The 16,215-nt window shown below is 35.0% G+C and overlaps 2 protein-coding genes across 45 annotated transcripts in view; one reads left to right on the top strand and one right to left on the bottom strand.

Annotated features, from left to right (window-relative positions):
* Positions 1–5,916, top strand: part of NEXN (nexilin F-actin binding protein) — a 28,088-nt gene extending 22,172 nt beyond the window's left edge. For 13 of the 26 annotated variants that reach the window (XM_083846482.1, XM_083846470.1, XM_083846483.1 and 10 more), the window contains 5 exons: positions 683–880; positions 1,957–2,178; positions 4,314–4,499; positions 4,965–5,325; positions 5,432–5,916. In XM_083846482.1, the coding sequence (XP_083702608.1) occupies positions 683–880; positions 1,957–2,178; positions 4,314–4,499; positions 4,965–5,325; positions 5,432–5,445 (981 nt within the window). In that variant the 3' untranslated portion in view covers positions 5,446–5,916. Of the gene's footprint in view, positions 1–679; positions 881–1,956; positions 2,179–4,313; positions 4,500–4,964 lie in introns of all 26 variants that reach the window. The other 13 variants (XM_083846490.1, XM_083846476.1, XM_083846480.1 and 10 more) reach the window with 2 other exon arrangements.
* The window catches only part of FUBP1 (far upstream element binding protein 1), a 39,287-nt gene that overhangs the window by 7,325 nt on the left and 15,747 nt on the right, over positions 1–16,215 (bottom strand). For 4 of the 19 annotated variants that reach the window (XM_083846493.1, XM_083846505.1, XM_083846495.1 and 1 more), the window contains 2 exons: positions 11,842–11,987; positions 9,287–9,334 (listed from right to left, as the gene is read on the bottom strand). In XM_083846493.1, coding sequence (XP_083702619.1) covers positions 9,287–9,334; positions 11,842–11,987 — 194 coding nt within the window. Of the gene's footprint in view, positions 1–6,771; positions 10,287–11,104; positions 11,457–11,841; positions 11,988–16,215 lie in introns of those variants that run through there. The other 15 variants (XM_083846506.1, XM_083846497.1, XM_083846500.1 and 12 more) reach the window with 9 other exon arrangements.

Raw genomic sequence — 16,215 nt, 5'->3', positions numbered from 1 at the left:
CTTTCTGGGGCCCTGATATCCTCTTAGGAATGGGTCCAAAAAATAAGCAATCTGCTCACACAGAATGACCATCAAAGCCCAGCCCTACGGTGTAGCCTGGGAAAAGGACAGGAAAAGAAGGAAACCCTTGCTGCAATGAATTGGCAACATGATTTAGTATCTTCAGTTTGTGCGTAAGAGTTTCTTGGAGAAAATTCTGTTCAGGTATGCTTATTAGGAATACTAGTATTATTGGAGCTTAAGAACAGAAATATAATGCAGTTTGCCTAGAAGGAAGATTAAAAGTACTTTAGTGTTAAGGGCAATGGCGTTTAAACACAAACACTTCATAGGACAGTCTGAAATAAACAGGAATGAATCATTTCAGGTCCCCAAGCTGCATTTAGAGGACATCCTCTCCCATTTAAAACACCTTTAGCTTCATTATAAAAGCTTAGCACTGTAATAAGAAAGGGCTGAAGTCAAACAACGACAAAAAACCACGTGTTTTTCCCAAACTCCATTCTTCCCAAAACATTAGAGCAATACCTATGCCTAATGCCTATATATTACATCTTACTGCTCTGTGGCAGGCGTGGCAAAATACTTGGTTATCTTCAAGCATTAGAAATGTCTGAGCAACACTGTGATTTCATCACAAGTACCTTCAGGATGTATCATTAATGGTCTGAATTTCCAGCAGGTGCTGGATGATGAATCACCAGAAATGTTTAAAACATTTTCTCAAGAATCTCTCATACCTGGTAAACTGGAAATTAATTTTGAGGAAATGCTGAGACAAAAAATGGAAGAAGAAAAGAGACGCACAGAGGAAGAGCGTAGGCAAAAACTGGAAATGGAAAAGCAAGAATTTCAACAGTTAAGACAAGAAATGGGAGAGGTTTGTATACTAAAAGATACGTTAGGCATGTTCTGAATAAAAATATAATGGATCATTTCAGTTAACAGAATTTTGATGTTTAAGATTGTAACTGAAAACTGAAAAAGGGATTTTCAATCCATACTTTTTGTATTCTGTGAAAAGATTGAAAAACAGAAAAACATCCTTTTATAACATTATAAGATACATATTTGTAATCACTAATCTACCAGGAAAACTTTAAAAGGGTTTGAAGACTGTCACAGTTGATTTTAAGAATCTCACACAAAATTTGCCTTGCATACCAGATGACTAGAACACCACATTCATGAACTCTACACTTCAATTTGATTTGGTTGTGGGTGGTAATTTTAATTCCCTTTTGAATATTAGTTTTTTATTTGTTTGTTTTTTGTAAGCAAAGCAAGAGCGAGTAGTAAAGGCTCCAGCTTGTGAATTTTTCAAGTAAATTTTGGATTACATTTTGGGGAAGAAGGGAGACAGGGATATCCAACTGAAATGCATATACATTCTTATTGCCATCAGAGGTCATAAAGGGAGGATGTAAAATATAAACCATTACAGCATCAGACATGGTTCAACTACAGGATCCAGAACTGTCACTTTTCCAGCCATGACATCCTGACATTTGCTTTTTCTGCATTAAAAAAATCTAGCTATAACTTTAACGGAGTAGCTGTATTTTAGAAAACTATTTCATAAGACATTGCAAGTAAGTCAGGGAGGTGAATTACAGATCAAGGATAACTTTGAGATTATTATATTGTTAGGTATCTGATTTTCTTAGTCTCTAAAGGGTGGTTTATTGAGAACAATTCTTTAACAAAAAGTGCATTCAAGCAAAGCCAGAGAAGATATTTTAAAATCTGTATCTAGTTTAAAGGTGCTACAAACTCAGTGATCTTGATCATACTGATAAAAAAAATTAGAAGGAAAAGGTCACTGTGTTGATTTCAAGTAACTCCAACCTAAAAGAATTGTTCAAGTATATTAAGTTACACAACCTGTGGGGAGAACAGGTAGTAAAAAACAACCAGAGTATTTTCCATCTTACATGTTCTGTTATTTCTGAACAGCTGGAAGAAGAGTCTGAAACTTTTGAGCTAAGCAAAGAATACGAAGAATTAATAAAGCTAAAAAGAAGTGGTTCTATTCAGGCAAAGAACTTGAAAAGCAAGTTTGAAAAAATAGGACAATTGTCTCAAGAAGAAATACAGAAGAAGATTGAAGAAGAACGAGCTAAGAGAAGAGCAATGGATGAAGAAATAAGAGAAAGGGAAGCTGAAAAATTTCAAGAGGTAAGTTGAACTCTGTATATGTTAATGATTTACTTAACTAGCACACTTATGATACTGGACAATACTGCTGCTTTCATCAAAAGTTGTATTTCCAAAATGATTCTGTCCCTACTTTCCTATTGCTTCATTTGGATGTATGAGGAACTCTCACTCTAGCATCTCTAAAAGAAACAGCACCAGTTCACTATCAGTCATGTACTCCAGCAGAGATCTGATTTGCTGCTCAGTCTTCGAATTAGCATCTTAATAACCTGAAACCTGACAGTCTGAGGGGTTGGAACATTCATGTTTTAGAGTGTGTTCTATTAACGGTCAGATGAGTTGCTTCTCCTTCTGAACTCTTAATTCATTTGCCATCATAAAAATTAAAACCAAATAAAAACCCTAGTACCATTTGGAGATTAAGTACTTGCCCTTTTTGATCAGAGAGAGGATTTTTATTCGTTAAAGCAGGGAAGGACGCCTACTTATATATGCTTCCAGCTGGAATCACTGCATTTTATTTTCCAAAGGAGGAAAACAAGAAATGAAGCTTTCAGTCTGACCTATGTATCAATACAACCCTGTAACCCAAAACACCAACAGGAGCAGCTTTCACCACAATCACGGGGCAGTACAGGAGACTCCTAACAGTAGTAATCCTTATCTGAGCCTCATTCCGAGGTTCATACCTAGTGTAGTCAGCCACTTCAGTATCAGCTCAAAACCTTTTATTTTTAAGCTTTTCATTCAATGAGTTACACTGTAACATTCCTATGAGGTCAGCCTGCAGTGTTGAAGGCACAACACCATTGCATACAAGTGACTAAAGACTTACCATAGCAAGGCAGTATTCAACTTCTAAAGATTTTAATGTATAAAACATTTTTTTCTAACACTTTTGAAATTACTTCTCCAAGTATTTTGCCTTTCTAATCTCCCTTCCACCATCTACCTTCTGAAAGTTTACTAAGCTGGTTGTTTCCATAAAGGGAGCACAAACCCAGCTAACCACTAGGAGACAAAAACAATCCACAGAAGAGACATGAGACTTCATTGGAAAGCCTGCTGTTCAAGATCACAAAGCAAAAGGTGAAGTAGCTCAAACGGGAGAAGACCTTGTACAACCTAATCAACAGTGACTTCCAAGAAACCAGATTTCATACAGCAGTGTGAGAGAAGAGGCCATGTAATGTGACAGAAAAAGAAAGCAAATGGTCCAATGGTCATGTTTTTGTACTTCATGGATTCTTGCAGAAGGTAGAATTTTTCCTTAGACAGGAATATGGAGAATCATAGCATAGGTCCAATAGGACTTATTTTCCTTGTCCAGAAGGAAGAAAACTAAATGCTTTATGACTAGCAGTAGAGAAAAAACAAAATGACCAAACAAAAAAAAGCATGCATACAAAAATGCATGAAAGTTGTGAAAAAGCCTGAGCATTCTTCTTGAAGAAAGAAGAAATGTAATAAAGATCAGCGTCCTTTCTCAAAACAAGAAAGGACGTGTACTTAGGAAGGCCCTCTGTAATACTTTTACATTGCTCCCCAGTATAAAAATGTAAACCCCAAGTGTGCAGTGGGTATAAGGGACAATTCACCAAGGGACAGTTCTTACAACCGTGAAGACATTTTTCAAAAACCCTGCATTTTTTCCCTTATGTTATTTAGTTTACTAAGCTTTTAGTTAATCATCTCTTCTGTATTTAACAAAGTTACAGTTGCATCCAAAACAATTATTTGCAGCGTTATTACTACATACTTCTGACACAGAGCCATCAAGAGTGGGACATTATAGAAAACTTATCTGAATTCACAGTACAGAATTGTACATGTGCATCCCAACATTCCTTGAATCCATACCTTACAGAATTAGTGTCATGAAACTGTTTTAAAAAACCTTCTCACTAAAATATTAGACTAGAGGTGTTTTTTCTTTTTTTTTTTTTTTAAATAGAAATTACTACCTCAGAGCCTGGGATGTTATTATTAAGACTTCATTTTAAATCCAACATTAAACAAAACTGGGAGGGTAAAAAAAAACAACAGGACTCTGGCTTTGCTCAGTTAAAAAGAATTGCGCTACAAAACTAGTGCTATTGTTGTAACTGTTGAAAAGGTAATAAATGAGTAAGTCCTATTTTTTATTTTTCAAGGATGATGAAGTAGATGTGAGACCAGCCAAGAAATCTGAGGCTCCATTTACTCATAAAGTAAACATGAAGGCACGTTTTGAGCAAATGGCAAGAGCCAGGCAAGAAGAAGAACAGAGGAGAATTGAAGAACAAAAATTACTACGCATGCAATTTGAACAAAAAGAAATTGATGCTGCTTTACAGAAGGTAGAGATTACAAAGTACCTTTTCTTCAGTCCTACATGTCATTTAACTTAGCATCTGATTACCATTGATGGCAACACTGCCAGAAGTATAAAAGGAACATTATACTTAACAGCTGCTGTGAATTGCTGCAATAATGTATAATTGCTTTTGGTGTTTTCTTATTCTTGAAGAGTGTGAGAAGTGTACTGCAAAAAAAGTGCAGTTTCCTTTGAATGTTCTGAAAATGGAATCTATATTCATGCCTGTATTTCCCTCCCTAGATTCTAGCCTCATTAAAATCAAATTTCCACAGCATTTACTATCTGTTCCATATCCAGACTCAGTGCCCTTGCTATCTAGTAAGGATAGGCGTGGCATTTCCCCTTCTCAAAAACATGATAGCTTTTCTGTAGACAAATACATATGACTAGCAGTCATGCTGCTATTGCTACTTTAAATGCTCTAAATTGGATTATTTTCAAACAGAAAAGGGAAGAGGAAGAAGATGATGATGGAAGCATTATTAATGGTTCTGCTTGTGAAGATGAGGAAGATCAAGCTCGATCTGGAGCTCCTTGGTTCAAGAAGTCACTAAAAAACACATCAGTTGTTGATGGCGAGCCAGTGAGATTTACAGTTAAAATTACTGGAGAACCAAAACCTCAAGTCACATGGTGGTTTGAGGGGGAAATGTTGCAGGACTCTGAGGACTATCAATATATTGAAAGAGGAGAAACTTATTGCCTTTATTTGCCAGAAACCTTCCCAGAAGATGAAGGTGAATATATGTGTAAAGCAGTCAACAATAGAGGCACATCTGCTAGCACCTGTATTCTCACCATTGAAAGTAAGAGTTAGTTTTTAAATTCACTTAATTCTCAAATACTCTTCTTGCATCTTTCCTGTTATGAAGATCTATTAATCTCTTTCTCTTAACCTTTTTTATTTTCTAGCTGATGACTACTAATGCTCTACTTTAGCTGGAATCTTTCTTCCCCTCAAAACTTTCTTACTGCATCATCTCTTTCTCTGATGGGGCCAACTAAAGAAAGCAAGGATACGCATTGATTTGTCATTCCTGCATCAGATAAGAATAACCTTCAAACTGTGTGAGCGTCCAGGTTCCTTGCTCAATATGAAATTTAGTACTGAAGGTTAAAAAGAAGGAATCAATGTTAAGAACTAAAAGGAAAAACTGAATAATAGTGCTCCCACATTTGAAGACCAACTGTTGTGTAATAGTATAAAGCTAAATACACAATCTGGAAACTTGTGTAGTAGTGTAAATCTACTGGTATATTTTGCATGAACAGTAAATATTTAAGCTGTTTTACTTTATCCCAGAAGCATAGAACTGGCAAAAGGAAATACTTATCAGTGATTTTTCAAAAACCCCAGTGTAATATTTTTAAACAATAAAAGATTACATAACTGCTAACCTTTGTGGGTTTATTTCAAAGATCATTAGCTCTTTTATTATTATTCTTTTTTAAAAGCAGACTTGCATTTGAACTGTTAGGCTCATATCAACCTATGCAGTTGGTTATCCGAAATCTAAAAGCAGTCTCAGTAAGGCTTTTAGTAGTCTTTACAATGCCAACATTTGCTTGTAGACAATCTAATTTTTCATTGCTTAAAATATATAGGACCAGTTGGTAAGAAAACATGAGCCGATCACAGTTAAGTTGATAGGAAGCAACTTTAAGAAAAATATTTTCAGGAAGCACATGAAGCTCATTTTCTCCACCTTCACTCTCTCTTGATGCAATGAATTTATTGCTGCATCTGTAAACATTGTCTGCTTAAGGCTAACATACTGTTTTTCTCTAAGATCTCTGATAGCAATGCTAATGCCATTGTGCTAACACCACGTGCATTTTTTCAGCTTAAGCTTGTCTAAGAGTTATTTTTACAAACAAGTCACATTTTAAATTGAAGAGCATGTGTAGAGCCTTAACGTAAGACGCAATCTGCAGCAAATTAAATTTATGCCATCATTTCAAAATGACTGAACAAAATTCTATTATGCTCAAACGCGATGACTGCTCTTTGTACAGTTACCTACTGAAAGTCATTCTTTTGCCTCAATAAAAGTTGTAAATTCAGAGACATCTTGAAAAAAAATGATAAACTACAGGTTTTTCAATGAGCATTTATCCTAATAGCCATATACATGTATTTTCATGTGGGTGATGTTCATTCACGTAAGTACTAGTTGCTGCAATATCTTTCCTCTGAAGCTGTAATTTAAAACTGATGAAGGCACGGTAGGAGCATAAAGAAGACAAAAACATTTCTATTATTATCCATCAGTTTACATTTATTGAGAAAAACCATACAAAAAAACATTATACAGTTAACGTGTACCCATATTACATACAATGCCAAGCTCAAAACCACATTTTTGTAAAGCATTCAATTTACCTCAAGTCCAAGCTGCATCTCCCTAAGACACTGTTCCCATCACAGTTGCCTTTTAAAGCCAATCTTCTTTTTACACACGGGTAGTTTCTGCAGAGAACACTTTTCTCAGGACGAAAATGCATTTCACATGCACGCAAGAGAAATATTTGTGCATACATAAGAGTTTCATAAGCTATTACTAGGGAAGAGGGAATCCTGTCAACTGTATGCTTTCTGAAAGGCCCGGGGTCCTCCCTTCCTCCCACCATTTCCAGAAAAAAGCAAAATAAGAAGCTCTTAGCATGCAATGGAAAACTTAAAAATCACTTTGGAATAGAATAGGGGAGAAACAGTTTCTATCATCCAATAAAATACCACCAGAAAAAACAATGAAATATGTCAAGATAGGCTGTGCAAGTTGAATAATGATCCTGTCTGCCTGGTCAATTTAAATAGGTGACCTATGATCATGTTAAGTTGAAGATTACCCACCCGACATTTTACTTCATGCCCTATTAACATCTATGCTGCAGAAAGCTATATGAAAAGATTTTTCCTACTTTGAGCTTTATGCTTCCTCTCAGAACTATTTATACTCTTCACATTCTACCTAATTTGTGAGATTCTAAGGGGGAAAAAGCAAGAAACATTTCAAGATAGCTTTTACTACATTCCTAAGAAAATCCCATCATGTTTTTGGATCAGGGTAACTCCAATAATGCATTTTCTGTTCTCCCAAGAACTAAGAATTTGGAGAGAGTTGAAAAATAAACTCTGTGATTAGTACAAAACAGCATGCCTGTAGCCCATCAGTGAGAAAGCTGAAAGTCAATACACCTCAAATGCTACACACTAAGGTAAGAAACTCATCTTCCACACCCTAGCAACATACCAAAAAACAGGCTTTCTTCTTTACTTCCTTCCACTGGCTAAACTTACCAATTGAAAGACTGTTAATACATTTTAGGAACAACAGTTGTAGAAAAAAAAGTACCATGTAAAAAGAAGTGAACAAATGACTCACCCCAACACTAAATTCATGGAATCAAAATCCAAATGGGACACACCTAACTTTTTCTTGTGTCAAAAACGAAGTCAAGTTACACATTAAACTACAGACCATCATACATTGAGTAGCTTGAGAAACTGAAGCACAACTATTAATTTAGTTCAAAAAGTCAATATATCTAAGCTTGGCTGTTTAGAAGAATATAAATTAAAATAGATTGCTTATTATTATTGTCACACTTTAAAAACTTAACAGATTATGGAACATTTATGGTCAAACAAATAATACTTTAAAGAATGAAAAGTGATCAAAACAAAAATTATACCCTACACCATTACGTATGGGATACATTTCAAATCTGTTATGTTTTTGCCAATTTTACCTTCTACATGGAGCCCTTCTATGGTCCATGCTCATCGGCTCACCAATGGCATACACTCAAAGGATTCCTCTTTACTGGTAGTAACTATCTCAGGACCTGATTCTATGAGCTATGATTTGGTGCTTGCAGCATCTTCAGCACTGTGTGTGAAAATGAAGGCAGTATTTTTGAATATTTTTCTTTAATGTACAGATAAGCAGGACTTTTGAAAGAGGAGCAGCACATTTTAGAAACAGAATAATCAACAAACAAATAGATGCTGCTTTACTTTAAGCTAAAAAAAAAAGAAACAAAAACCTGTACCAGACCATCTATAAGACATACAAACATTTTAAACTATCAAAATATACAGCAATTCAGTTAAAGTATCAAGAAACAGGATACACTGACTGCTATGTAGATAAAATATTATTTGCTGTACTGTTAACATTTAACTGGTGCACATGCTTTTCCAAATAAAACATACTAATCTGTGAAACTCCAGAATCTATTTTCCTACCACGTCAAGTATGAATAAGCAAACTAATTTATCTAAAAATTCCACTAACACACTGTAAGACAAGTTATCAAGTTCAGTGATAACAACAAGAAGTTATATTCTTTATATTTAAGTCTTACGTGTTTGAGCGAGAACAGTGCCCTACTATAAAAACATTTGTGAAGGCTGTTGAAGTTTCTAACCACAGTAATTCCTGCATATTTTAAAGGTTTTGATTCTTTAATTGCAACAAGTAACTATTTGAGGAAAAGTAACAAAAAATACGTATTTTGCTTAACTTCAATTAATGCAATCTACTCATCTTTTCTAAAAAAAAAAAAGGATACATATTTACCTAGAAATAGAAACAGTTGTTTAAAAACTTAAAAGACTTTCCACTGAAATGGAACCATGAGTAACAATGCATTTGGGAAAGCAGCAGATTGCTTTTCAATACACAACCACAAAGATCTCACAGGGACAACATTAATGTACTGAAATATTTAAATTTATATACTTCCTTAGGTTGTGCTTACCTGTTGCTTTTTTGCAGCAGAACCTAAGGTGGAAGGTCTGGGAAGGCACTGTGAAGTATAAATAATTGCACTGTTTGCAATTAATAAAGATTTTATACCTTAAATGAATCAAAATCAACAGCCTCCATTTTGTGAATGATAAAGAATCCAGTGAATTCAATTTTGCTCAGTTTAGTACATAATAAATGCACCATTCTATAAGGTTATCTACAAAATACCATGCAAAATATCTGAACTATTAAACTTCATACCCTACACTAAAGATAGCAAATACTGTCCTATCCTTTTATAAGGTACCAGAATAATTCCTAATTGTAAAAGGGATAAAAATAATTCCTTCTATTTCTACAGCACAAAACATACATTGCTAATTACCTGAATAAACTACTTCATTTTTTTCAAGCCTTAACTTTTACTTCTCTGTGCAGCCACCCTAAAAAAATGTATTCTCAAAGCAACAATACGGTGTTCCAAAGGATAAAGCAAACAACAGATACAGAATTAAAACATACCTACATCACTACGTATCTTCAAACTAACTGAAGACAACGACAACTTCTGTCTATCAAGTGGTTCCAAAAACTTCAATGTTATGATATGCATACTTTAATACACTGAATGATACAGCTGTCTCAAAGAGTACTATTACTCAGATAAACAAAAACATGATTTTCTTTAGCTATGGCTAAACGTTTCAGGAATACTTACCCACAAAGCTCACATTATGTGTATGTAATATGTATATTCACAAACCTATGTTTCTGAATTAAGAAGCAATTACGATTTTCTAAGATAACAGCACTGTATTCCAACATAATATTCACACAAGTATGGCATTTTCATTATGTGGAACATCGACAAAAAGATACTGTTGCAGTTCATCAATTTGTCATTCTGATGTACTTACAGTGCAATGCTCCTTGAAGGAACAATCAAGGATGATACACAGCACAGTCCTCCTCACCCCTATAGAGCTAGTTCTATACTGGCTGGATCAAACCTGCACTTCAACAGACAATGGCAAGACAGACTGTATTGCATGTAGTCTAATATATGCAAAGAGCCAATAAATATGCAAAGAGCAAACATAGGATTTCAAGAGAATCAGACTTTTAGTATGAGCATTAGAGCAGTAAGTTTCAAGTATATTAAAAAAAAAATCAATTGATTCAAATACTTGTCTTCAGTATTTACAAAAACAGAAGTTATCTGCTTTGCAGGAAGTTCTCAACCACTCCCCACCACTCAAACAAAACAGCGTTTCAAGGACAGATGCATTTTTTTTTTTTAAACTACTATGCATACCACATTGACTTTTCTACACTAAATTTTGAGGTGGACTACTTCAAACTGAAGGCTTAAGCACATTACACTTAAAATAAATGTTATAACTAGTCTGAAAAATCCTTAAAATAGTTATACAGGAACAGTTTTGAAGTATTCAATTAAGAACAGAAGCTCTGTTATAAACAGCTGTACAGGTCTGAAACAGTGGTCACATATAAAAGGAAATTTCACTGTTAACGCAATGGAAGTATGCCAAAAGATCACTTTCTTAAACACATGCACTTTTAAACAAATAGAAAGAAAATTAAGGTATCAAGATTATTGGTGCTAGGCAGCAACATACAATGAATGAAAGAGATCCTCCATCTATAACTATTCTGTGAGAGGGGAAAAACATGCTAACGACAACTTCTTAAACTCAGCAAAGTTTCAGGGGGAAAAAATCTCATTTCTGTACAGGTACCTTGATTCAGCGTTGCAAATCAATCCTATAACTCTTTAAATACCCACATATCCAACTTACCGACACAGGAGGTTTCATATTATTTATTGTAAAGCACAAAACAGGCATTTTAAAAGTGATAAAGAATACATTGAAAAAGTACATTTATATCACAAAGCATCGACCACATAATTGCAAATACATTTGCTGGAATGTGTACATCTACACTAATACTAAAAACAAACCATTTTTCATTTCTACACAGAAATATTACCTCCTATCAGTAGTGATAGATATTTTGTACATTTTCAAAAACACTATTTTTTTTAACCAAACAAAATTAAGATCTTCATCAAGGCGTCTGCATCCATACATTTAACAAAGGTTTTTTCCCCCACACAATGAAGCAAATACTGTATTGTCCACTTCTTATTATTGGCCCTGTGCAGAAGAGATACATAAGAGATACACAAAAAGTTAAAGAAAATCCTTTAAATCGAGCTAACTCAGGAGTGAAGCCTTTAAGAAAGAAAAATTGGTTAATGTAAATGGTGGTGGCTTCTTGCATGGTTTTCAAAACCCTGGGAGGAGAAAGTTTTTTCTTTTTCTTTTTTTAAAAATCAAAATCACCAAACATATGGATAGATACAGAACTCAAGTTATCCAGTAAACAAAGTCATCTATTAATTATTCTGATAGTTATTTTGCTAGAAAAAAAAAAGAAAAGATGCATACTCCAAAGGTAACGAAGCAGGAGACATGCAAAAAAATATCTATAACCGCTGAAACAGAAGCCAGCCAAAGAAGCACATTTAATAAACTGTACCTGTGGTGCTGGAGGATGTTGTGGCATTCCCTGTGGACTTGTCTGGGCGTAATATGCTGCCTGTTGTCTGTAGTACTCAGCCCATGCTGCACTGTAATCCGGCTGACCACCTGGCGGAGCTCCAGCAGGCGCAGGAACTGCTTGACCTACAAGTATTTACATTTATATAGCCTTGCTGATGCAATAGAAGTGAGAAAATTTCAAAATCTCACTGCCTAACAAACGTCATTCTGCTTATCACAATATTCCTCCAAGTCTTTTGAACATCCTTGTATCTGCTCCTTTTCCTTTTGACCTAACTGCTCTTCCCATGATGCCCATGTAAAACAAAACCGAGGAACCATTAGGACAGAAAATTCTCACTCTTGAATCATGGTTCCAGAGCACCAAGTCTTTAAAGCATTTGATCGAAACTGTCCTAGACAACCAGTAGCATTTATATTGAAATACAGGTCAACAAGGGAGATCAGGTCATCTGCCTAGACTGACTGGGTTTGTCACATTATACAGGCTGCATTACTTAATTCAGACACTAATTCACTCATTCCCCCGATTTTGGCACCCTTAATGTGATTTTGGGGTTAGTACAGGTTACTTTTTTCAAAAGAGCATTAATGTTTGTAAACACTTATTCTAGAACAGAGTATAGATCTGAAACATCTCTCAACCCTTACTCAAGTTCCAAGCCTCTAGAAGTAAGTGTAAACACATACACGCAGCTGAGAATTACCAATCCTTCCAACAAAATCAAGCTGCACCTTAAAAACGTTGTAAAGGTGATAGACCAATATACAAGGACTCTTTAATGTATCAAAAATATTACAGCTCCAACAACAGGGAGCTTCCCAAGGACAAGGGCTGAAAGGTTTCAACCCCATCCACAACCCCTCACTTTTTATTCAGATACAAGATCACTGAGCACCCTTCTGCAGAAAATGAGTACAAAGGATTCTAAAACTGCTTTCTTAGGTATCAGGTATTGTTTGTTTTTAATACTTTTACACAGAATATTCACATGAAGAGGACTAGTCACCCACACTTCTCTACATGAATGTTTCTCCCAGTCCTCTCAGGTATATTAAGTGTGAGCAGGGAAGCCAAACATTTGGCAAAGCACTATGCTGAACATCTTCAAAATACAATCTTCCTTGTCTAACCATCTATACAACTTACGTAGTTTTTCCACTTACTCTGTAGATATCATATTAAAAGAAACAACATCATCTCCATCAGTTTTTGAGTAAAGCAGTAAAGCAAATGTTTTCCCAAAAAACATTAAAAATTAAGAGCTGAAACCATGTTACAATTTACACTTCTGATCTATAATTTTCACCTAAACTATCTTTAATGTGGTTACTAATTATCTCAGGATGCACTTTTTGCAAGTTCACTATCAATTTATGACATCAGAATTCTACTTTCAAATTATTTAGTTAGGTCTGAATCCAGTTATGTCAAATCTAAGACATTTTTTACACATTACGACCCAAGAATCTTTCAACATTTAACCAGCTATGCTAAGGCAGTGCTTAAGTTCAAATAATAAATCAAATACAGGAAGTTTGACATCTACTCTTACTGCCCTAGAATGGGTTAGTAAAAGCTTGCAGTATTTTAGCTGCATTGTTACCCCACTAAGTATTGCAAGCCATTCTGAAACTACACATGGAATTCAGCAGCTTAGTCGAAACCTCCCCTGAGTGCACAGAACTGCACTGGAACATGCTCATTAACGTCCAGATTCACCTGGAGCACTAATAAGTGAAACTGATTAACTATATTTAAAGGCAACATAATAAACACAGAATACCTCCCCATTAAGGCAGGCTAAGAAAGAAAACTCCAAATGATTCTACATTTCTTCCACTTCTCAAACACGGAGGGTGATTCTAGTAAGGGAAAGCTTTTCTTTTCCCTTGTTCATACTACAATGCTAAGGAATCATTAAACAGTTCTACCATTTTATTATGAAATCTCTTAATTACAAATCAAGACCACAGTATATTATAATAACTTTAAACAATAAATTTACAAACTCCTATAGTGACATATAGATTATTTACTAAAATGTCACTTCACGTTTAGTGGGAACTGCCATCCTTGGGAGATTTTTAGAGCCCAGCTATACAAATCTTTATTTCAACTCCTGTAGGCGGAAAGAAAAATAGTATGCCTTTAACTCAAGACAACAGCACCAACATGTCTTAAAGAGTTAAACTGCTGTCTTGTTAACTTGTAATACGCTAAGGAACTTTAAAACAAATTGTCTCCATTCATGACTTAGGGTACCACGAAAACAGAGGATCCGAGTCACCTACAAGATCCATGTAGAGTAACTTACCAGTGTGGATAAGTAATGTCATCAGTTCTTCAGTCTTACTTTTAACTGTATTTGTTACTCAAAGCAATAGTTCCTGATCAAAATAAAGGTCTGAAACACAGGATGGATTTTGCCACTATATTTCCAAGTTGGAAACAGGTTATTTTCAAGTCACTCTTATTATACACTTAAAGTCATGGGCAAAATACATGTTCTCTGTGAGTAGCTGTATCCTGTTACACAAGTAGGAAGTCACTTTGGAATACTGTATTAGAATTTTCATTGGGTAGTCCCAAGTTTCAGTTCAGTTTTCTGAAACTGGACATGTAGAAGTTTATTTAACAGTTGTTTCTGTTATTATCTTTGCTGTGGGAAAAAAAGTGAAACGGAGTCCAAGAACAACCTGTAATTCCTACTTTTCTCCTTTTGCATGAGTTATCAGAAACAGTACCATTAGAAAACTACAGGAAGCACAAACAGCAGTAGCTGTATCTGAGAGACTGGAGCCCACAAAAACTTACTGATAGAGAGCCTTCCAATTTGTCAGAATTTTTACTATTATTAAACACTGTTAAACTTTAGGCAGTGTTTTTCCCTGCCTCCATATTTAGTGTTAGATGGGGAATCTCTGCTCTTCAGCCCTACTTGTTCAGTTCATCCTCTTTTCTAAGTGGATCTTAAGTGAAATTACATCTTCCATCTCAAGTTTTTTAACATACTGAAGAAGCAGGAAGTTCTCATGATTTACAAACAAACTTCGTAAGAGTGCAGATATCAAGAGCTTCCCTTCAGGCAAAGATCAGAAAAAGAAGTGAAGATCAGAACTACTCGTTTTTCCTCTTATCTGAGACTTTTGTGTTGGAATTTATCAACTTTGAATTTTAAGAGCAATTACTTACATTTCCTGATGTCTCCTCTTGAATTAATACTCCTCTTTGGACATGCTCCCAAAAACCTTATAAAAACTCTTTTCACTAGCTAGTATTTAGTTAGAGCACATGCAAGACTAGTGCAACCCAAACTTTGCTTTCCAGAGATAACAAGTAAGAGCCAACAAGTTAAATTACTCTTACAAAGGTAACGAAAAAGCCCTTGTACTTTGCATTGAAGAACATGAACTGAACTAAGAGACAGTTTATTTAGGAAAAAAAACCACCAAACACAATACAACAAAAAATAAATGAAATGGGAAGAAAAAGAATGTCCATTACATCTTAATTTTAAGTGTTTGAAACTTCTATTGCAATCTTCATGACATTTTTCATGATATACTATTCTTGAAATATCCCTTTATCTTTTCTGTTTCATTTTAACACACTGTGCCAAAATAAATAAGAATGCTAGGCCAAAACCAGATGCTACTGTATGTCTCGTCAAAGTGAGATCCCAGAGCACTGGTATTCGTAAGGCTATTAGTCCTCTGCGTACAAACCTACATGATGTACGATATCCAGGAGCGGTCAGTATGGCCAAAACACTGACATGCAAGACCTTACCACGACTTAAAAGACCGTGCCTTCTGCCAATGTATCAACACCACATATTCTTTCCTTATTCAGTAAATGAGGAGCCTTAAACTTAATGTAAACGTATTTCAATTCTTAAAAGTCAGGCCAAGTGAACTATTTTTAAGAAGCTAGCAATTATACATATACTGCAGTTCAAAACACAGGTCTTATATGCTGCAAAGCAAACACAACTGAAGGAAGTGGGTGATATAAATGAAGGTTAGTTATGACATTTAATACCTTCATCACAGAAAGCAAATGTTAAAGAAAAAAAGGTACATAATCTTAACAGGATAGGCAACAAAGCTATTGAACAAGAAAATCAACAGCTTCGTAAAAAGCAGACCTCCAAAACATACTTTCATATACTTAAAAATACTCAAATTGAAGCATCTAAAAGGTGTTGTTTCCCAGTGATCAAGTATAGACATTTAAGCAGAAAATATTTTGCTAAAGCTGATTACTAGCATCAATACAAGTAAATGCCTTCAATACTGTTTTCTGATTTTCTTCAATGTTCAGGGGTTTTAGGTGCTATAGCTCAGA

This window comes from Anser anser, assembly GCF_964211835.1.
Source record: "Anser anser genome assembly, chromosome: 8".
In the NCBI taxonomy this organism is placed as follows: domain Eukaryota; kingdom Metazoa; phylum Chordata; class Aves; order Anseriformes; family Anatidae; genus Anser; species Anser anser.
This window is presented reverse-complemented; position numbering and strand designations above follow the sequence as displayed.